The sequence below is a fragment of the Vombatus ursinus genome, unplaced genomic scaffold (assembly GCF_900497805.2).
Source record: "Vombatus ursinus unplaced genomic scaffold, bare-nosed wombat genome assembly UNPS02014793.1, whole genome shotgun sequence".
Lineage (NCBI taxonomy): Eukaryota > Metazoa > Chordata > Mammalia > Diprotodontia > Vombatidae > Vombatus > Vombatus ursinus.
The window spans coordinates 21,014,137-21,037,666 of NW_020954571.1; the positions used below are offsets into that span (position 1 = coordinate 21,014,137).

Sequence of the window (23,530 nt, forward strand, 5' to 3'; positions counted from 1 at the left end):
ACCAAATCTATTAGCATTTTATTTTTAGAACACAATTTTAAAAAAATTAATAATTTTTACTTGGAAAGCTATGTCTTTCTGACTTACTTCTTTTACTGAATACTTACCTCACCCGTGTCCTTATCTTCGCAAAAAGAAACTTCTAACACTCTGTCTACTTCAACGTAGTCAGGGTTAAAAGGTTCTTCTTCCATCTGAAATTCAAAAATAATTTAGTTAGCAAAGGGTGGGAATAAACTCAATGATTGAATGAAAGACTCACTAACAGAACTGCTACTTATTTTATTTGAATTAGGTTAAAAATAATTTCATGTGGACCTTGGAAATGATATGACTAATCCTTTATTTACTGATGAGATAACTAGTACAGAAAGGTTAAGCCCATGCTGCCTACTTCATTTAAATGTGGGGTTACCAAAATAAATATATTTTTAAAAAAATCATCAAAAGTGCCTTTCGGTGTTATGATAAGATACTGGCCAAAAATGATTGGTGGGCAACCCTACCTCCAGTAAACAGAATCCTGATATAATTTACCTATTACAATCAATCAAAAGATAAGTCTTGTTTTCAAATTTCTTGAAGAATTATCATTTCTGCAAATTAAACAACTCCTTTGAGTTCTTTGAGATATAACCCACATGGGGTTTTTATGGAGGGATTTCTTTATTGTTTTTTAAGTACTGTAAATTTACATATAACACATACATGTTTATAAGCACCAAAAATGCATTTAAAAAGAATTGCAAACTATTTTTCTATACCCATTATTTTAGGTTAGTAGGGCCATTACTCTCTTCCATCAAGGAAGACATAAAAATATCTTCAAATTCAATTTTGAAGAAAAACTTAGGTTTGTCTTGTACATAGTAGTTACATTCAAAAAGGAAGGCTGAGAAGCTGAGAAGTACAGTTAGTCAAAGACTTGGCAAACAATATTGTAAACAGAGGTCAGCAAATGGAAGTTTATGGCACTTTTTTTTGTTTGTTTACTATTACTTACATCTGCAAAAAAATGTGCTCGTTGTGCTTGTCTCAGTTTGAATCTTTTGATTTTCTGCTGTATTCTTTTATCTTTTAAAAGTTGTTGTTCTGTGGCCCACTCACAGTGAAGATAGGAGCTGAAATTGTTATAAAAATTGTTATGTTATTATATCAAAATAAGCCAAGGTGGGCACAGTTGAATTTAATTAAAACACCTACTAACACATACTAACTTTCAGCTTTGTAAATAGGTGATCTGACATTTTGCTTTATTGCTCCTCTCACATAAATAACTTTTGGACTAAAAATATTTTCCTCATTGTAGTTTCAACAAGATTTAGTACACAAGTCAGCAGTTTAAGTGGAAGCAGACTGGTAAGCAATGCAGTGTCATTCATCATTAACATCTTTATTACTAATTGTCTTATCATTAAGGAAAATGTTATTTTATGAATATAAAATAATTTTAATTCCAGAATCATATAGTTAAGTTTACAAGTCTAGGAGAGTAAGATAAAGAATAGAATTTTTTTTAAAAAAGTAGAATAAATTAAACATATTTTACTTTCTATTTTTCTTATAAATGTATAATTTGGAATTTTTTGTCTCCCTTCCCCATCAATTATACATTTTTACACTTGATTAATCCATAAAATAGGTTAAAATTAACTTATTAAAACAAGAATGATATGTTAAAGAAATTAACCAGGCACCATCTGTGTTGATGATGATCACTAAAATAAATGTAAGCATCTCAAAAACACGAAAATAATGAACAAATTTATTTAATTTACTGTAAGTGACTTTGGACCATGGACTTCTATAGTCTTTCAATCAGGCTAATGCAGTAATTTAAATAATAAAAACAGTATTGGTATTAAAATTAAAAAAGACAAATGAGGGTGATAATTAATAGCTTCCTAATGTTCCAAACATTGTACTTCTTTCTAAACCAGAGTCTCCTTCTTTACTGTCTTAAACATATTAATACTCACTAATTCTTGTATTTTACAAAAAATTCTTCTGCATCAATCATCATTCCAGGTGATATCTAAGAGAAAAGAAAAGAACAATTATTACAATTCAGAAAGAACATTAAATACACAATATAAAATAGTTAAGTACTCACTTCCTTCTTTACTATCCTAGAAGACAATATTTTGTCCACAATTGCAGCATCTTCTTCACTTGGATTCTCCTAAGAAAAGTGGGAAATTTCAATTTTATTAACTTGATATTTATTATAAACTTATTATGCCCAAGACACTGTAGTAGGCATCTAGGACACAAAGACAAAAATAAAATAAAAACATGCCTTTGCTTTCAAGAAGCTTACAACTTCATGGGTGGATAAGTCTATACAAATAAGTATGAGATAAGGCAGAATGTATTTGGAGCAAGTAAGATATATAGATAAAGTGCTCTAGAAAAATTTGAAGGGAAACTATCACTTTCAGCTATAGCAGATTAACAGAAGAAATGAGGAAAAAGCTTCAGAAAGGAGATGACATCTGATCTGGACATAAGTAACAGGAAGGACTTCAATGGGTAGAGATGAGAAGGAACAGAGATCCTGCATGTGAATGCAAGGCAGAATTTTGTAGGACAAGATCAGCAGCAGCTAGCAGAGGAATAGTACGAAATAAAGCTGCAAAGATAGGATGAAGTCAAATTAAAAAGGGCATTCAATGTTAGGCTAAGGAATTCAGAGAAAGGCTAGGTAGAATACCAGAGACTAAAATTCTATAGAGCAATTCAGCCCAGTGGGGAGGGGAACCTCTCAAAAATAATATTCTAAAGGCATAAATGGAAACAATTTCAAAGAACAAAAAAAGGTGAACAGTCTTAAAAAGTCCAATGTGGATGTATAGGGAACTCATTGACCAAAAAGGACATGTACATCAGATGAAAGCAAAGGTGGATAACTAAAGACAAGCACAACAATGTGGCTTGATTCTATAAAAATGGTGTCAATTGCAATAAAACTTACAATGAGCTGAGGCTGGCAAGGCATGTTATAGATAACGAAAAGAGTTTTCTTAGTATACTGTGGGAAAGAGGAGGATCAAGGAAAGGACAAAATCTCTGCCTTGGGTGCATAGGATAATGGTAATGGATGACAAAAAGAGAAAATAGAACTGCTCAACTAACAGTTCACTTTTTTCCTGCCCAGGGGGACCGGAAAAGACAGAATAAAAATCATTAGCTGAGAGCTGAAATTCCAAGATTATTAAGGATTATTATTACCAATCCTACCAATGAGCTCTTAACTGCCATATCTAATGTTTTTTTTTTAATTCAATCCTTATCCTTACTGACCTCTCATTCACCTTCTCCTTGACATTCTCTTTTCTCTAGAATTTTATAACACTGCTCTCTGTTGGCTTTCCTTCTACCTGTCTGACTGACTCTGTCCCCTTGGTCTGCATCCAAGTTGTGCCTTCTAACTGTGGGTACCCTCCAGGTAGCTTTGGCTCTCTTCTCTTCACTTTCAGTGCTATTTCACTTGGTGATAATCAGTTCCCATGGATTCAATGATCAAATCCATGCAGATGAAATCTCACAGATCTATTTGTCCAACCCTAACAACTTTCCTTACCTCTGGTTTCTCATCTCCAAATGCCTATTACATATCCTGAATTGGATGTTTCTTAAATTCATCATGTTCAAAACTGAACTCATTATCTTTTCCCCAAAACTCTCTCCTCTTTGTAACTTCCCTATTATTTGTCGCAGGCACCATCAAGCTCTTAGTCACCTAGGCTCACAAACCAAGTGTCACCCTCAACTCCTCACGCTCACTCCCCATATCCAATCAGTTGCCAAATCCTGTTGTTTCTGGTTGTTGCCCTTTGTTCTCCAAAAGGATCAAAATGACATCGCTATGTTAGAGTCAAGTTACAATGCATCCAACTGTGGCTGATCAGACCAATACGACTTTAGAATGCTCTACCCTAGGTAGAACACAAATGGTTTATAACATCTCTCAAATATATCCTCTTCTTTCCTGATATTGCTACTGCCCTGGTGCAGGCCCCTCAATCACCTCACAGCTGGACTGTCACGTTAGTTTGCTAGCAAGTCTTCCTGGTTGCCTTTTCCCACTGCAGCCTATCCTTCACTCAACTATCAAATTGACTTTCATAAAGGGCCAGTAAGTCCATGTCACTTTCCTATTTCAGTCAATTATAATGGCTCTCTATTACCTTCTGGATTCATAAAATCCCATCTAGCTTTTAAAGCCCTTCATAACCTGCCCCACTCCTACCCCTCTAGTCTTCTTATACCTTACTTTCATGTCTGCAGTCCAGTGGCAAATGCTTCCTCCCTGTTCTTTGCACACAACACTCCATATCTTTCAACTGTAGGTTGTCTTGATGTCTAAAATTTTCACTAGATGTCCCCTATGCCTGGAATTCTCTCTATCTCTGCATCTTGGCTTTCCTGGTTTTCTTCAAATCTGTGCTACTTTCTGCAAGAAGCCTTTCCCAGTCCTTCTTAATCATAGTGCGTTCCCTCTTAGATTATCACCAATTTATCCTGTATGTATCTTGTTTGTACCTAGTTTGCATGTCCTTACTCCCCTTAAACCACAAGCTCCTTGAAATGGACTGTTGCTGCCTTTTTAAAAATCTCCAGTATACACAGTAAACATTTAATAAATGATTGCTGACTTGATCATAAGATCACATATTCAGAACTGAAAGGGACTACAGAGGAGATGAATTTCAGAGGCTGGACAAGCATTTCTTAGGTATGTTATAATGGAGATTACTCTTCATGTACAAGTTGAACTACATAGTCACTATAATCTTTTCCCTTTTAAAAATCAGTATTTTTATTGCTATTGTCCGTTTTTACATCACCTCTATTTCCTCTTTTTAAGTAGTAAGAGAAAAAAATCAGCAAAACCAATCATATAAAAAAATCTGATGTAATACACACACACACACACACACACACACACACACACACACACACACACACAGAGTGGTCTCTTCAAACACTCAAATTCTGTGATACTTTGAACTGAGTCTCACAGAGTTTAAAAGTGACTTGCCCAAGATATTTTAAGTTGTAAGGGGCAAAGTTTCAATTCAAGCTAGGGTGCTGATTCCAAATTCAGCTCTCTTTCTAACTGCACTAGAAAGCACCTGGTTACTCTTGATGAATTCAAGTCATTGCTGGAGAATAATGAAAAAACTGGAAGATATGACTACCTATCTAGTTATCTGATTCTTCCACATTGTCATCCCAAGCTCTAGGTGATGACATTATAGAACAAAGGGCAAGGGTCAAGGAGGTATTAAGGACTTCAATGAAAAGTCCTTCAATCAAGGTGGTTGTTGTTGAGTTGTTTTTCAGTCCTGTCTGACTTTCTGTAGCCCCATTTGGGGTTTTCTTAGCAGAGATACTGGGTTGGTTTGCCATCTCCTTCTCCAGCTCATTTTACAGATCAGGAACCAAGGCAAACAGAGTTAAGTGACTGGCCCAGGGCCACACAGCTACTAAGTGTCTGAAGCCAGATCTGCTCCAGGCCCCACACTCTATCTACTCTACCACCTAACAGCCCAGATAGAATTAGAATCAGCTGGTGGCAAGACAGTCTCTATGACAAGGATTATTAACCTTTTTTGTGTCATGGACCTCTCGGTCTAACCTAGTAAAACCTAGGAACCTTGTCTCAAAATGCTATTTTAAAATGCATAAAATACACAGGATTCCCAGCAATATAACTTCTAGATCCATATCCCAAAGAGATCACACAAATGGGAAAAGGATTCATATGTACAAAAATATTTATAGCAGCTCTTTTTGTGGTGGCAAAGAATTGGAAATTGAGGGGAAGCCCATCAGTTAGGGAATGGTTGAACAAGTTGAGGTACATGAGATACATGTGATGGAATACTATTGTGCTATAAGGAATGACGAGCAGACTTCAGAAAAACCCGGAAAGACTTGAATGAACTGAAGCTGAGTGAAGTGAGCAGAACCAGGAGAACATCGTACACAGTAACAACTACAATGTGCAATGACTAACTCTGATAGACTCATCTCTTCTTTGCAATGCAAGAATCCAAGGTAACTCCAAAGGACTCAGGATGGAAAATGCTATACACATCCAGATAAAAAACTTTGGAGTCTGAATGGAGATAGAAGCAAATTATTTGCTCTCTCTTTTTTTGGGGTGGGGGTTTCTTTCTTTTTCTTGTGGTTTCTCCCATTGGCTCTAATTCTTCTTTACAACATGACTAATGTGAAAATAGGTTCAATACAAATGTATATGGGGAAGCTAGGTAGCGCAGTAAGAGCACCGGCCCTGAAGTCAGGAGGACCTGATTTCAAATCTGGCCTCAGACCAAACAAACACTTGACACTTACTAGCTGTGTGTCCCTGGGCAAGTCACTTAACCCCAACTGCCCCTCCCCCCAAAAAAGAATGTATCTGTAGAGCCTATATCAAATTGCATTCTATCTTGGGGTAGGGGGAGGGGAAAGATGGGGAGAGAATTTGGAACTCAAAATCTTATGGAAGTGAATATTGAAAACTAAAAATAAATAAATACAATGGATTACAGAGAAAATAAATTGTATAGTTATCAAAATATATAAGTTCAAAGACCCCAGGTTAAGGACCCTTGCTCAAGACAGTGGGTCGAGGCAGAATAACACCGAGGAATGTGAACTCTGGTTGTTGATAAGAGCCTACTATGGAATAACAACTCAGCTCTTTAGATATTATCACTCTTCATACTTCCTGGGGAGAGCGGGGTTCCCTTATCCCTGCCAAATCAGCCTTGGCATGCTGCAATGGAATTACTTGCCTAGTAGGACTCACTGTGCCCAGTAGGGATCAGATCCAGGGATTCCCCACAGAGTGATATACCCAGAAGAGATGCTCTGCACAAGGGGAGCAGCATAAGGATACCACAAGAAGAGAAAGGACATTAGAACTCTGTAGTGTGAATTATCTCTGCTACATGTGCTAAGTGTATACCTCTCTACTAGTACACTCTGTGTATAATTATGGCTATAATATATGAATGAATCTGTACATGTGTTAATTTCTCAAATTGTACAAATTTATCATATACTAATAGTGTGTGCCTATGCTTCCCACTGGCTCTATGTGTATTTATTGGAGTTGAATCCTAGGTTCTTTGGAGGATGGAGGGAAGGATGTTTTATAGCTATTGTTCTTCCTATTCCATCTCATTAAATGCGTTTTCTTTAAGATAGCTGTCTTTTGGTTGACTGAAGGTAAATCCACTGGTAAGGGTACAGAACCAACAGTTTTAAGAATATAGACCTAGAGTATCTTGAAACTGGAGTAGACGTCCCTCTGTGGACCCAACTGTGGGAGGATACCACGGAGGGAATGCTATGAGGAAAAATTTCCTAAAAATTAGAGAAAGCTGTCTGAATATAAAATGGGCTGCATCAAAAAACACTGGGTTCCCCTTCTTCTCAAGCCTTCAAAAGAAAATTGGATGACTGCTTGCTGAGGATGTTATAGAGAGAATTTTAGTCAGGTATGGGTTGTACATGTGGTCTCAAAGATCCTTCCTAACTCTGTTTTAGTGATTGGAGAAAAGGGAGATTTCAAGGCAAGTTAGGTACTTCTTACAATAGTCTAAGTAGGAGATGACAAAAGCCTGAACAAGTTTGGTAGTGTGAATTGAAAGGAGATAGATTCAAGAGATATTGTGGAGGTTAAATTAATAAGACTTAACTGATAATAACAATAAATGATGGTCAGCATTTATACAGCACTTTAAGATTTACAAAGTGCTTTTCGTGTTATCTCATTTGATCTTCACAATAACTGTATGAGGTAAGAACTATTATTATTCCATTTTACAGAAGAAGAAATGAAAACTGAGAGAGATTAATGGCCCAGTGTCACACAGTTAAGTAAGATTCTGAGGTATAATTTGAACTCAGGTTTTTCTGACTCAAAGACTAACACTCTACTGTGCCACTTAGATGCCTCTGATGATTGGATGTGGAAGATGAAGGATACAGAAGAGCCAAGATGTTTAGGATGTGTAGAGTCCAGAGAATTGAGAGGATATAGTCATGCAATCACTAGAAATGGAAAGTTAGGGGAAGTAGGTAAGCTTTAGGGGGATGATGAAATATTTTTAAAACTATAAGATTTCTCAAAACTATTTAATATGGCCTTCAAGACAATAACAATAACGATATGTAACATTGAAGTTGACAAAGCCTTTTCAAGAGATACTAATAATAATTCTAAAGAGGCTGTATTAGGATGTTGAATGAATTTAGGTAAATGCTAAATGACAATTTCATTATGCAAGTAATTAATCTAGATCAGGAGTTGGCAATCAGGAAAAGCTCAGGTCACGTGGACTCTTTTGGCCACAATATATGAATGAGTCTGTATACTGAATAGCCTCATTAATCCACAAATGTACCACATACTAATTCCAAGTCTTGGAAACAAGTAATACTAATAATGATAACAACTGATATTTATGTAGTGCTTTATGGTTTACAAAATGTTTTAAATACATTATCACAATAATCCTGTGAGATATGTACTACAAACATCATTAACCCCATTTCAGAGGTGAGGAAATTGAAGTTCAAAGAAATGAAGTGATTTGCCTATAGCTAGTAAAAGCTGGGGGCCAGGTCTGAGCATAAGAGTTCTTAACTCCAATGCCGGCACTTTGTCCACCATATTACGGTTCTACACCATTAGGTAAAATCACAATGATAAACAAACACTAAATATTTTATTTTTCCATACAAGAAACTATAGCTAATGTTGTCTCTTTTCTTACTACGATAGTTAGAATAAATTTTTACTGACTGAATATTTAAAGAAATGCCTCACTGACAAGTAATACCACTACTAGGCTTATAATCTAAAGAGGTCAAAGAAAAAGGAAAAGTGCCCATAATCTATAAAAATATGTATAGGACATCTTTTTATAGTAGCAAAAAACTGGAAACTAAGGGAGTTTATCTGGTTGTCACCTTGGTTGCACTGGTGAATGGCTAAACAAATTATAGTACATTAAACATAATGGAATATTATCATACTAAAAATAAGTACAAAATGGTGGATAGCTTCAAAGAGAATTGGGACAACATACATAAACTGATACAGAGTGAACTGTGTGGAACCAAAAAGAACATGCTATTCAATAATAACATTATAAAGAAAAACAAATTTGAAAGATTTGTTAACTCAGATCAACCTAATGACAAATCATGGTTCCAGAGGCCCAAAAATGAAGCATGCTATCCACCTCCTGACAGGGAGGTGATAGACTCAAGACGCAGAATGAGATATACATTTTTGGACACAGCCAATGCAGCAATTTGCTTTGCATAACTGTATGTATTTGTTATAAGAGTTTTCTTTTTTCTTTCTTTCTTTTTCCTTGTTCAATTGAGAGGGAAAGAAAATAAATATTAATAAAAAAAAACCATAAAATAAAATTTTAAAAATGCAGAAATGCCTCAGGAGTCAGATATATGCCTTTCCTCTCTTCTCCATGCACAGTCCACACATAATCAGAAATGAATAGTAATTTGTTTAGTCTCTCTGATGGGGAATGAAGTATATGTCTATGTTACAAGGCAGGGGCCTTCTAATGGGAGAATTTAGACATCAGAATATACCTTTTTCCAAGAAAGAGTTGTACCTCCCAGGACTGCATTTCACCCTGGGAAAGGAGATACATGAGCCCAAGGATAAATAGCACTCATAGTTGGTAGGGAGAAAAGGTCATGGTGAGGGGAGTAGGACCAAGACTCTGGACACAAGGTGACCTCCACATGATATTACTTCCATTTGACATTGATTCCTTCATGAATTGATCATTCTAATAATGACATTCGGCAAAACAAAGAGAATATGGGGTAAGATGTACAAATGCAATAAAATAGAAATATGATGATGTTGTTCAGTTGTATCCAACTCTTTGTGACCCCATTTTGGGGTTTTCTTGGCAAAGATACTGGAGAGATTTGTCATTTCCTTCTCCAGCTCATTTTACAGATGAAGAACTGAGGCAAACAGGGTTAAGTGACTTGCCCAGCGTCACACAGCCAGTAAGTGTCTCAGGCTGGATTTGAACTCATGAAGATGAGTCTTCCTGATTCTAAGTCCAGTGTTTTATCCACTGTGCCACCTACCTGCCCCAGAAATGTGATGAGGGGAATTCAACTTCTTTTTCTAAATTTTAGTAGTTCTATATTCATGAGGGGCATAGAAAAAATAAAGAAAGAACAAATAAAGGTATAGCCTATGAACCAATACCAGTGAATAGGATTCAGAATAGAAGAGAAGAGAAAAAGTAATAGGACAAAGCAAAGAAAGACTTCTTAGCAAAGAATGCCACAAAAGAATGTTATTTCAGACACAAACATGCCAAAGGCCTTTTCCCACTGGTGAGTTCCTCCTGGAACTGCTCATTCTGAGAAACACCCAAATCGGCCAATCTTCATTCACCCTCCTGGCTGTGGTTCTTATTTCCCAGAATTCAATATCATGACTCAGCTGCAATTTCATCTTGGAAGCTACCCTTAGTACCTGGGGTCTCCTCACCCAACACCTCTCCTTAGTGTTGGCTCTCTTTTCCGATCTGTGAATTCTTCCTGAGGCCTCCATCTTGGAGAAGAGCTCAGTCCCCTCCTAGCTGAGCTCCTGATTTTCCAGACTTCCAACACCATGCCTCCAAGTGGGTACCTTACTCTTCTCCCCTTTTGTGTAATGTCCTCCCTCATTAGAATGTAAGCTTCTTGAGGACAGAGACTCTTTTTGCTTTCATTTGTATTCCCAGTGCTTAGCAGGTGCCTGGTACATAGTAAAAGCCTCATAAATGCTTTTTGTCCTGTCCTGTCTATATTAATACACATTAAAGAAAGAGACAGACAAATGGAAGGAAGGGAAGAAGGTAGGGAGGTTTACTTAAATTAAAGGAATGTTGGAAAAGGCATATAAAAGGGAATGAGAAAGAGTATGGGAGTGAGCTAGCACCAAATTAATACAGTCAAAATTAATCAGAGGAACAAAGTACTGACTTAAAAAGAGAAAGGGAAGCAAAATCATTTCAAAAGAAATATGGGAAAAAACACTACTAGAATGTTTTTCTTAAAGAAATGCCTTAGATGCTTGAGAAATACTCAAACTGAAAGAAAAGATAGAACTTCTTAAAATTATTAATGAGATAAGGTAGAAATGAGTCAAGAGATACATTTTACTTATTAGAAGAAAATAATTAAAAGGAATTAAAGATTGTTCTCATATTTTCCCTGTCACAGTCTGTAATTTTGCTTACCACAAATAACTGCAAAGGTTGTTCAGCAGGTAAAGAAGCTGAACTTTTTTTGATTTTCACAGAAACTTTTGCTTCTTCTTCTGACTGTTTTCCTTCTGCATCTTCAGCATACTTTTTCCTTTTAACTTGGCGATTCGATCTTCTCTTCTGGAATTAACCATAAAAGGAGTGATTTTATGGTTTATTTTAAAGGAAAGAATGTAATTAAGTATTTTCAAAAGGTTGACATATGCACACACTAATTTAAGAGATTTCTTCCCTTTTTTATTTTCTTATAACAAAAGGAAAAGTATTACTTGCCCAATGCCACAAAAAGATCAAAGGATTATAACCATGTTGCTTTCTAAATTTTCAGGAAACAAAATCTGGTTAGTAAAGAATTTTCTCAAAATTCTGATACTGATGGTCTTCAAGAAGTATCAAAAGGTTCATCTTTTTCAGTCAGCTATTTTACTACTTAGGCAATGTGTATTTTTAGTTTTTAATATTTTTATATAGTTTTGCAGATATATTCCAAAATACATTATTGTCTAAATAATTAGCCTGATAGTACAGGCCTAAGAATAGATGGACTTAGTCTTAATGAAAAGGAAGGCAACATGAAGTTTTTTGTACTTTAAAAAGAAAAAAAGTACAAAGAATATGGAGAATAAATGATCAAGTTTTAAAGCCATCAAATATTTAAATAAAGTAGGAAAAGGAATTAAAGCTTAATTATTTCTAATTTTTTTCAAAAATGAGGAGCGTATTGTGGTAAAGATAAGATAAAGTCTTATTATAATTACTATGCAATAGTATAAACGAAGTATGATTATTTGATTGGAGTATGATTATAGTTTTTAAAATCTATATTGTTTTTAAAAGTCAAAAATCATGTAAGAGAAAATTTCATTTAATATCATCAAAACTCTGAATCAGATTTAGAAATCATGTATTTCATGATGGACTCAAAAATTAAAAGAAGTTTTCATAAAGGTAAATTATCATATCTATTTTAAATTAAAAATTTTACACACATTTAAAACTCAAAAATTTGTATTTTAAATTACAACATAAACTATCCATCATAAACTACTTATCAGGCACAGAACCTCATACTTTTTATGGACTCTTACATTCTACAAATAACTTGCAAGGGTTGTTCATCAGGTAAGTGAGCTAAAATAATTTTGTTCTTCACAGAAACCTTTGCATCTTCTCTTTTACTGTTTTCCTTCTGCATCCTCAGCAAATTTTTTTTTCTTTTATCTTAACTTTGAAGATCATCTTAATTACTTAAATGAACTATACACTTTATCAGTGCCCATATAACACACTAATATGCTAATAATTTGCAACAGTAGAACTGAAATTTATGTATGTACTATCTATAAAGAGTTGCCAGCATAAATTAATAGTGAAAACACTGGAAAGAGCATAATTCAGAAATAAATTATTTGAAAACACCTTTAAAATTATTCACTGCTGATTACCATGCTCACTATTAATTATTTATATCTATTTATTCAAACAGATATAGCTTAACATCTCTCCATGACTTTGTCCATTGGTTCAGTTAGTTTTTCCAATAATTTCTAACCCTAGTCTTAAAACTACTAGGATGTTGCCAATTAACTCCTAGAACTTTGGGAAATCAATTTGAATTATGTACAGACCATATAGTACTTTTAGAAAGAAAAGAATTGCCAGAAATTGTGCTCCTATTCAAAAAGGATAGGAATCATTAATGACCCTGAAATCATTACGACCTCAAAAATTTTAAGATTACATTTCTTTAAACATTTTATGATTTAGATTTCTTACTAATTTACATTGGCTATCTTCCCATAGTTTTTTTCAAAATTAAATTTAGCCAACAGCCTACAAAATCAAGAAAATTTTTAAATGAGATATTTCTGCCACTAAAAAAAAAGTTTCTCTACCTGGAAAGAATCTACGTGTGTATATATGTATTCAGTTTAAAATGCAGTTTGAACTCTTTTATGATAATACTGGAAGACAAGATTAAAACCTGTATGATAAGCTAACCATGTGTAAAACTCCTAAACTTTTTTCTTTAAAAACAGTAGATGTTTGGAAGAATGCAACCAGATCAGTGTTATATATATGAATTTGTATAATAAAGAGCTATGTTAACTAGGCATCTTAGCTTAAAATAAATTTTAACTTATGCATCCTCAGGAAAAAGAAAAAGTTGAAAAAACTTCCGGATTGCCTACCTTCTAGAATGGTAACAATATAAGCAATTAAAAAAAAACTTTTAAAAATTCAATTCCCTGAAGTCAATTAAAAGAAATAAAAAACAAATTAGTGGCTGGGTTTGGAAAATTCCTAAATATACATTGGTAACACTCAATTTCAAGGTTATATAGGGAAGATATGAATGACCAGGGGAAATTAACAGTCTTGGAAAATAAATTTAATGGGTTTATAATGATACATAGTCATATGAGTCTAATAAAAAAGAATTTTGCTCAACTCCATTCTGTTGGGCATTGAGGTAGAACACAACCTTTAGAACTCACATTTTATTGATGATCAATGGGTCACTGTCACAAAGGAGGGAGGGATTTTCATTTAAAATAATGGTTCTTGGGAGTATCAATCATCCTATCAATCAACAAACATTTATTAAATGCCAGGCACCAGTGCTAGGTGCTAGAGACACAAAGACAAAAATGAAACAGTCTGTGCTCACCAAGAAGTTGATATACCACTTTATGACATGTGCAAAGATAAGTAAACACAAAGTTGACACAAGGTAAGTAAGAATACAAATTACAAAGTAATTCATTGGTGGGTGGGGGGAATACTAATAGCTGGGAGGATCAGAACAGGCCTCATGGAGGAGATGGCATGAACTGAGCTCTGAAGGAAACTAGGGATTCTTACAGGAGAAGGTGAGAAGGGAGAGCATTCCAGGCAAGAATGACAGTATATACAATGGTGGAGAGGGAAGGCGGAATGTGTGCATGTGGAACAGCAAGTAGCCAATATGGCTAGAATGCAGGCTTTGAAGGGGAGTAATAAATAATAAGCCTAAAAAGTAGGCTATTGAAGACAGGTTGTAAAGGGCTTTAAAAGTCAAACAAAGGTTTGTATTTTATACTACAGACTATAGGGTGCCACACTATTATGAAGACTGGAGCTTTCAGAACAGGTAATAGACAGGAATTCATTCATTTGTCACCAAATATTCTGTGTCTCTTTTCTTTGTTTAATCTTTGCTCTATTTGCTGGTATGAGGGATTTTGTCTCATTCTCTTCCTAAGGCTCTATCACTGTGGCTTCTGGGTACACTATCATCCACTGTGCAATGTCTTCTTCCTTTCATTCTGATATTTATATTTCACTAACATTTTTGTGTCATTAAGCACTTAAGAATACAAACGACATATCTATCTCAAGGTAATAAGTGTTCAATGGTGACTAGAGGTTGGTCAAGTAAATGAGCAAATGACATAAGAAGAAATGATCCACAAGGTCAAGGGCAGAAGGCCAGAAATCTGTCTCCATGTGGCCAGAAACAGACAATAAGTGAGAGAAAAGAACAAAGAGTAGACTTTAAGTCACAGATCTCTCCCCAAGCATATAGGAAACCAGAAGGCTATCGCAAAGAATGAGCTGGAGGGAGAAAATTCCATTCACCATTATAGTTTAAGGACAGTAAAATTGTTTAGGGGGCAGGTAGGTGGCACAGTAGACTGAGTGCCAGGCCTGAACTCAGGTAGATGAGTCTTCCTGAGTTCAAATATGGCTTCAGATGCTTACTGTGTGACCCGAGGCAAGTCACCTCACCCTGTTTGCCACAACTTCCTCATCTGTAAAACGGGTTGGAGAAGGAAATGCCAAACTAGTCCAATATCTTTGCCAAAAAAATTCTGCATGGGGGCACAAAGGGTCAGAAAAGACTGAATGACTAAAACTACAAAAATCGTTTGGAGGTCATGCAAGTGGATTGAGAGAAAAATGCTACTGCATAGGTTTTTAAAAGGAAAAAGTAAAATTTCCCACAAAAGTACCTGAGGTGAATTACTAGTAACAATGATAGGGTCTTCAACTTTTAGTTCTAGCAACTGTAAAGAGCAGGGAAAATTTTATGGTGAATTTTTTTTCCTGTTGTGCCAAATGACTGCTATTTATGCTCAAAATGAAGGGAAAACCCTAACCCTAAACCTAAATGTGCGCTCTAAGTCTAGCACTCTAAGTACTTTGCTACTTAACTTGCTAAATAAAGTCTAGCCCATCCTTAAAAAAAAACCAAAAAACAAAAAACTTCACTATATATTATCATTCCCTCAAGCTATCATCCTTGTCCTTATATCTCTTCTCTTTCTCAGACTCTAAAAAAAAAAGAAAAACTTTCTACACTAATTGCTTTGATTTCTTTTCTTCTCACTCTTCAACACTGCAATTTTACATCTAAACATATCATTCAATTACAACTACTTGCTCAAAAGTTATTACTAAATGATCTGTAAATTCTGATCTTCTCTAAATTTTCATCCTTTTTGTCCTCACTGTAGTATCTGCTTTTGTTGACTAACCTCAATGTTATCTTCAACTTCTCATTCTCCCTCACTCCATATATACAATCAGTTGCCAGACCTAGGTGGCATAGTAGATAGAGTGCTAGTTCTGGAATCAGGAAGACCTAAGTTCAAATCCAGCCTCAGACACTTACTAGCTATGTGACTTTAGCAAATCATTTTATCTATTAGCCTCAGTTTCCTTAACTGTCAAATGGATACAACACCTACTTCTCAGAGTTGTGAGGATCACTTAGTACCTGGCACACAGTAGGTATTATATAAATGTTAGTTATCATCATCATCATCATCACCTTTACATTTCTCTGTCTATAAAATCTCCCAAATTCTTCCCTTCTAACTACTCACACAGCCACCTACTTACTGGTTTAGGCCCTCTTTACCTCTTGCCTAGACTACTGGAATGGCCTCCTAATTAGTCTCATCAATTCAAGTCTCTACTCACTCCCATCCTTCCTGTAGAGAGCTGCCAAAATGATTTTTTGTTTAGTACAAGTCTGACCATTTTACTCTTCTGCTTCAGTGACTCCCCTACAGTCCCTAAGATAAAATATAAACTTCTCTGTTTGCCTTTTAAAGCCCCTTGTGACCTAGTCCAACTCATATTTCTAGCCTTATTATATACCCCTGCACGTCTTGCCCCCTAAGTTCTAGCCAAACTGGTCTCATCGCTGTTACTCAGACATGGCACTGCATATCCCATCTTGGTGCCTTTGACAAGCCATCACTTATTCCTAGAATGCTTTGCCTCTTCACCTCAGCTCAAGTACCAATAGCCAATAATAGAAATAAATAGCATTAATATAGCATTTTTTTGGGGTGAGACAATTAGGGTTAAGTGACTTGCCCAGAATCACAAAGCTAGTGAGTGTTATGTGTCTGAAGCTGGATTTGAACTCAGGTCCTCTTGACTCCAGGGCCGGGGCTCTATCCACTCCGCCACCTAGCTGCCCCTAATACAGCATTTTCATGCAAAGTGCTTTATACACTTTATCTATGTGATCCACACAATAACCCCATGAGGTAAGTGCTATAATTATACCCATTTATAGATATAAAATTGAGACCTGGTAAGATTAAGTGACTTGCTCTGGGTTATATAGCCATTTGAAGCCATGTCTTCATGATTCCAAGTCTAGCAAGCTATCCATTATGCCATATCTCCTTCAACAAGCTCTTCTTTTATCCCCATAGCTAAATTACTCCCTGAACTACTTTATTTTGTCATCTCCCCTGATAAAAAATATAATGTTGAGTACAGGAACTTTCATTTTTGTCTTTGTGTCCCCAGAAACTAGCAAAGTTCTCGACACATACTAAAAACTTAATAAATGCTTGTTGATTGACTGATTTCATTGGTGTATTTACTCCCCTCCACCAGGGGTAGATCATAATAGTTCCATAAAATCATATCATTCTACTCAATTCTTAGCCATGTGTTCCTATAAATCCTCCAAAGATTATCTACCCAATGTCTTAGAGGCAATCTTTCGGTTTTCTTAATATTTTGTGTATATATCTATAGCAGACCGTCCATTGTTATTGCTCTATCATTTTGTGATCATATATGAACTTGTTATCCTTTTATATACCACTTCTGGTATACAAGTCATCAATGATAATATGATGAAGCCTATTTTATACTTAAGTGGCTCTCCATTATCATTTTGGTAACCCAGAAGCTTGATTCTTCTCCGACTGAGGGGTTTTATGCCATACAGTTTACAATCTTCTATCCTCCTCCTTTGAGCTGTTGAGCAAATAAGTTTGTACTCAACTGACATGGAGATCAAATGATTACTGGAAAAGGCAATTTCTATGATATTTTGGCTCCTTCACTACGGAATTTTGGATCAATTAAACAATTAAGGAATGCTGATATAAGACTGAATTTCTTTATTTCTCTTCATTTTCTGGCATTAACAGCTTGTTTAAATATGCTAAAACTGTTATAATCACAAGTAGTGTTGTCTCCTTTCCTTTATTTTCTAATTCTGTATTACTTTTGACCAATATTTTAACCTACCGATGCTCTGAGTACACGCAGAAAACATATTCTCTAATGACTGCTATGTATGGAACCAGTGGATTCCTCTTAAATTCAAAGTTAATTTCAATTTTCTTGTGTGTTGTTTGGTATTTGTTTGGTATTTGACACACCCAAGTAGTCTAAATTTTTTTTTGAAGAAGTATTGGGTGTGAGAAATTTTTTGGCCATTGTAATTAATTAAAAAAATATTGTCAATTTACCCATTCAATAGGTGAGAAAAGGAGATACACCAAAATGATTATACTTAATTGGATTCTATCTCCTCTATACCCAAGCAGTAAAATACAACCTACCAAACCCAACATCCTGTCCTTCCTGCTTTATTTCATATATGTTACATATTGGTCTTTTTCATAAAAGGACCTAAAATTTGGTGAAAAAAAAAAAAGAATCTTCTTCCAGGAACTAAAGTCATTTTCTATGAATTTCCTATTCTTCCCTGTGAAAAAGTTACATACTTCTGAGAAGAATTCAAGATTATCTACCATTTTCAGTAGACAGCAAACTCATAGCTATATGGATCTAAAGCACTCTTCCTAAACTTTATATAAAAGCTTCTAAAAGGCAGGAATTGTTTCATTTTTTGTCTGTACCCCCAGCACCTAGCATTGTGCTTGGCACACAGTAGGCATTTAATAAATGTTTATTGATTGACTGATTCACTTATAAAAATGTAAATATGTTATCTAACATGTTTTTCCTCCAATAGGGTAAATACATGATCTTATCTTAAAATTCAGTTCTTTCAACATATATCAAGGCATGATGATTTTAAAAAATTAATAATCATACTTCTTAGTCTCTAAAGGCTAAATAAAACATACATGAATTGTTGACTTTTTATGTCATCAAGTTAATATTATAGTATACTATATTTCATTCTACTATGCAGCTATAAATTAAGCAAAGCATTAATTATGTTATTTATTCTCACAAAAGTACTTTATAAGCAAGAATAGGTATTTTTTTTCACGAGATAGTTTTTTCAGGTATATTGTGTTCTTGCCACTTTCTAAATGTGTAAAGTGGTGACCTCACATTATTAGACCATAAATATACCTTTATTAACTCATTTTCATTTTTTCATGTTCTTCAGAGTACTATTTTAATCTGATAAATCTTCCCTTCCTCACTTTTACATTTTCTGTCTTCAAGATTTAAGGGCATCATCAAACAAACTAATATTGGTTGAGACAACCTTCAGGCATTTTGCATTAGTGGCCAGAAGCATTATGGTTAATTAATAACAACACTTCATTCCTATGACATATTACCTGCTTCCTATAATATTCCCAATAGGGTTTGCAGAAGGCAAAGCAGAAACCCTCCAAACATGGCAAGCCTGGAAGGACAACACCATCAACTTCAGGCCACTAGGTATAGTCAGACTGAGAAAATATCAAATATTAAAGGTCTAAGGTAACAAAAATAAATTTCACTCACATACCTTTGAGATTTCTTAAGTTACGTCTGACTCCAAATTAAAGATAAGTTACAATCCTTTGAAACTTAAGTGCTTTTGTCAGTAAAAGGACTCTTAAGGATGGTACACTTGATTTAGTAATTAATTACAAGATAGTCCTTACCAAAAACATTTATTTTTTATGCTAAAATTAAAGTACAGACATTCTATAGTGAGAAGCATAAAAAAAAAGCACATGGTGTAGACTGAGCTATCTACACTACCATTTCATTATTTGGTAATTGCATAATGGAAAGATGGCCAGCATTATGCTAATAAAAAAATAACCAGAAATTTTTTATTTTGAACAAGTAAAATATTAGCTTTACTTAGATCAAGTACAATATTATATATGTATTTTTACATATGAAGAAAATAATCTAGGCCATATAGTATCAGGAGCTTATGTCACTGCCCTTACCTCAACTCTTGCAGCAGCCCAGGAGCCTTGAGCCACTACTCTCCATTGGATAAGAAGCTGCATAAGGAAGAAGAAAGGCCATTCAGGGGCTTCCTGGCCCCTTCATAAAACAACTGCCACTAACCCTACTGCCAATAGCAGTACTTTAGTTACTAAAGTGTAGAGGGTGAGAAGATTGGTGATGATTATATTATGTATTTTCTCTAAGCTCACAAAGATATTGTGACTGCCTCAAAAAAAAACAAAAAAAGAACTAAGCACAATATTAATAGGTTAGGGCATTTTAATAGAATCCTTGTTTTACTTGGCATATGCAAACTACATGAACTCATATAGGCTTTACAAAAATTCTATGTTTTGTTTTGACCCATCTCTTATATTTTACTTTAAAAAAATTAAAACTGCATTAATCCAGTTACTGAAAAACATAGAGGTACAAAACATAATTATCATTACTACACTGCTGTTGTAAAATACTGTCAAGAACTACCAAATGAAATGTATTTTTATGAGCAAAATGGGAATATATTGTCATTGGGTAAAATAATAATCAAATGCTCCTATGAATGTCTGACTTTCTGTAAAAACAAAACAAAACAAAACAAAACAAAACTTTTAAATACTCACTTGAGAATCCTCATCTCTGAATGGACGCTGTGGAATCTGCTCAGCATCAGACATTTCATCTGAAGAAACATTCTTTCTTTTTTGCTTCTTACCCAATGTAATAATGAGCTTCCTGTTTCAAGATTTTTAAAAAAATAATAACTTTAGTCATAATTTCATCAAATTCATATGAAAAAACTTTCTTACAGTTTACTAGTATTCAGTGGAATTTAAACTTATTGAGGGCAGAGATTGTTTGCAATTTTTAGCTCTCTCTAGGCTGTAGCACAACGTCTGCATATAGTGCTGTTTAATAAATGCTTATTAAATTGAATGGAATATGATTTAAGAATAGTCCAACCACACCATGGCCATCTGTAGGAAATTCACAACGAACATTTAAATAAACATGTGATTCAAATGCATAGGCAAATGCCACAAATACACATGCAGTATAGGAGTCTCAAATGATTAAATCTTGCTTACTATTGCTGTTTTTCATTTTGCAATCACAGAAAACTAGGATTTTCTTACAGCTTTGAATAATTACAAAGCCCATGGTTTAAGAATCCCCATATCACACTAACCACAATAATAAAGCAATGAAACTCAATTTTATGTATTCTTGTTGCAAGTAAGGTGACAAACTGAAATCTCCTAAAACTAATTTCTACAACATATAGGACAACAAATGGATGTGGCCAATAAAGAAACCAATAAGAATTTATTAAGAGCCTTTGTACTGAACACCGTACTAGACGCTGAGGATACAAGAACAAAATGAACAGTCCTTGCCTTCAAGGAATTTACATTTTATCAGATAAAACAGCATGCATATATACAAGTTTGCACAAAATACATACAAGGTAAATACAAGATCCTTTCTGTGGGGTGGACCCAGTACCCGGGGAGACACAGGAGGTGGCATTTAAGCTAAGCTTTGACTCTAGAGATTCTAAGAGCTTGTAAAGGTGTGTATACCAGGTACTAGGGACAACCTGTGCAAAGATATATGCCAGACAGGAGTTGGAACAAATAAAGAATAAAGAAGAATTGTTTGGCTAGACTATAGAGGGTGTGAAGGAGAATAATGTGTAATGTGTAAAAAGCCTGGAAAGATAGGTTGGGGCCATATTGTCAAGGACTTAAAATGTCAAAAATAGTATGGATTTGATCCTAGAGGCAAGAGGAGTTTATTGAACAGGAAGGAGAGTGACATGGTCAGATTCATATTTTATTAACATAATTTTGGCAGTTACACAGAGAATGGATTGGGGAAGAGTGAACTTGAGGCAAAGAAACCAATTAGGAATCTAATTCAATAGTCCAGGCAGGAGAGGTGATAAGTGCCCAAACTAGGCTGGGATCTGTGGGAACAGAGAGAAAGGAACTGAATTGAGATGTTGTGGAGGTAGAATTAACAAGATGTCTAACTAATTTGATATGTGGGTATGGGAGAATGAAGAGTCAAAGTGTAAATCTGGGTAACTACAAATATGGTGTTACCCTCAATAGAAACACAAAAATTGAATAGAAGGGTGAGTTTGCTGGGAGAAAGATGCTGAATTCTTTTTTGGATATGTTGAGTTTGATGACTATAGGAAATCCAACTTGTGTTAGGCCCTTTCTCCAAGAAAATAGGGCACAAATAGTTTGAAACAGCTAAAGTGAATGACGAATCCTTAAGTAACATCAAAGCAATTCTATAAACCCCTTGGGTGCATCTTTATTTAGGTTACTCATAAACGGTGGATGTATTGAAAAGGTACCTGAAATCTGTTACTTAAGACTGGGGTATTAAAGGCCTCAATTTGCTTGGCCCTACTGACCATAAAAGATATCACTTTCAATTACTGGAATCATTCAGGAACAATCTACAGTTCTGGAAAACTCTGGTTTCCTCAAACTATGAACGTATACTTCCTTGCCTTTCAGACATCAGAACCAATAGCTAAAATTTTGAAGTGGCTGGAAAACCTCATTAACACAAATATCCTTGTATTCATATGTATGTCTCTCTGTGTGTGTATGTACCACCAATGATTTGTATATTACTAAATGCTGTGATTAGATTTTAAGGAATGTGGGGCTCTATTCCTTTAAGTACTGAACCTGACTAATTGAAATGCATTTAGAATTCAAGATCAAAAAAAGTAAAAAGCTTTTGACTAAACAGCAGATGATGTCCATGATACAGCTAGGCAATGCAATGAATAGCGTGCTGGACTTACAATCAAATAAACCTGAGCTGACTTACTACTTCAAACATTCATTAAAGCTTCAGTTTTCTCATCTGTAAAATGAGGGTAATAATAGCTTCTATCATACAGAGCAGTTTTGAAGATCAACTGTGATAACATATGTAAAAGGCTTTGGAAATCTTAAAACTTAAAAAGTTTGTTATTATTGTTATTATTCAAATCCGAGCTCCATATAAGACTTGGCTGAAAAAGCAATTTCAGATTATGTGAAAAAAGTAAATAAAAGATCCATAAACCTTGACTCAAAGGGCTTACCACTGGCATATACCTCAAGAATATCAAAACCCAAAAGAAAGGTCCCACATAAACTATAATATTCATTTGCTATCACTTTTTGTGGTAGCAAAGAATTAGAAATAAAGATGTCCATTGATTGGGTAATGGTTAATCAAACTGGTACATAGATGTAATTTAATCCACCATGAATTCAGAAAAGCATGGAAAAATTTAATGAACTTAGACGGAATGAAGAAAGCAAAACAAGGAAAATAATATATATACTGAACAATACAAAAGCAAAATTTTTTTTCAAAAAAGAAGTGAATATTGTATAATTAAAATGATGAAGACTAGCTTGACAGAAAATTTGAAAAAGGGCACCTTTCTTCCTTCAATTCAGAGGTGAAGGGGCATGGATGTTGAATTTTGTATATGCCTTTGGACAAGATAGATATGATGACTAGTTTTGTAAAACTGCTTTTCTTTCCCTTTAAAAAATCTTTGTTATAAAGGCTAGTTCTAAAGCACATGATGGGGGAAAGGATATATTCAGAAATAAATGACACATAAAATGAAATTAAAATTAAAATAACAAATATTTAAGATTTGGTTGGACTCAATAAAGACAACATTCTATTTCTGTATAAGTTTCATC

The 23,530-nt window shown here is 34.8% G+C and overlaps 1 protein-coding gene across 10 annotated transcripts in view; it reads right to left on the minus strand.

The window, feature by feature from the left end:
• CHD9 (chromodomain helicase DNA binding protein 9) overlaps positions 1-23,530 on the minus strand; it is a 247,294-nt gene that overhangs the window by 91,930 nt on the left and 131,834 nt on the right. For 8 of the 10 annotated variants that reach the window (XM_027869724.1, XM_027869722.1, XM_027869723.1 and 5 more), the window contains 6 exons: positions 20,417-20,528; positions 11,307-11,453; positions 2,114-2,182; positions 1,980-2,035; positions 1,004-1,121; positions 108-194 (listed from right to left, as the gene is read on the minus strand). In XM_027869724.1, coding sequence (XP_027725525.1) covers positions 108-194; positions 1,004-1,121; positions 1,980-2,035; positions 2,114-2,182; positions 11,307-11,453; positions 20,417-20,528 — 589 coding nt within the window. Of the gene's footprint in view, positions 1-107; positions 195-1,003; positions 1,122-1,979; positions 2,036-2,113; positions 2,183-11,306; positions 11,454-19,789; positions 19,847-20,416; positions 20,529-23,530 lie in introns of all 10 variants that reach the window. The other 2 variants (XM_027869720.1, XM_027869721.1) reach the window with 1 other exon arrangement.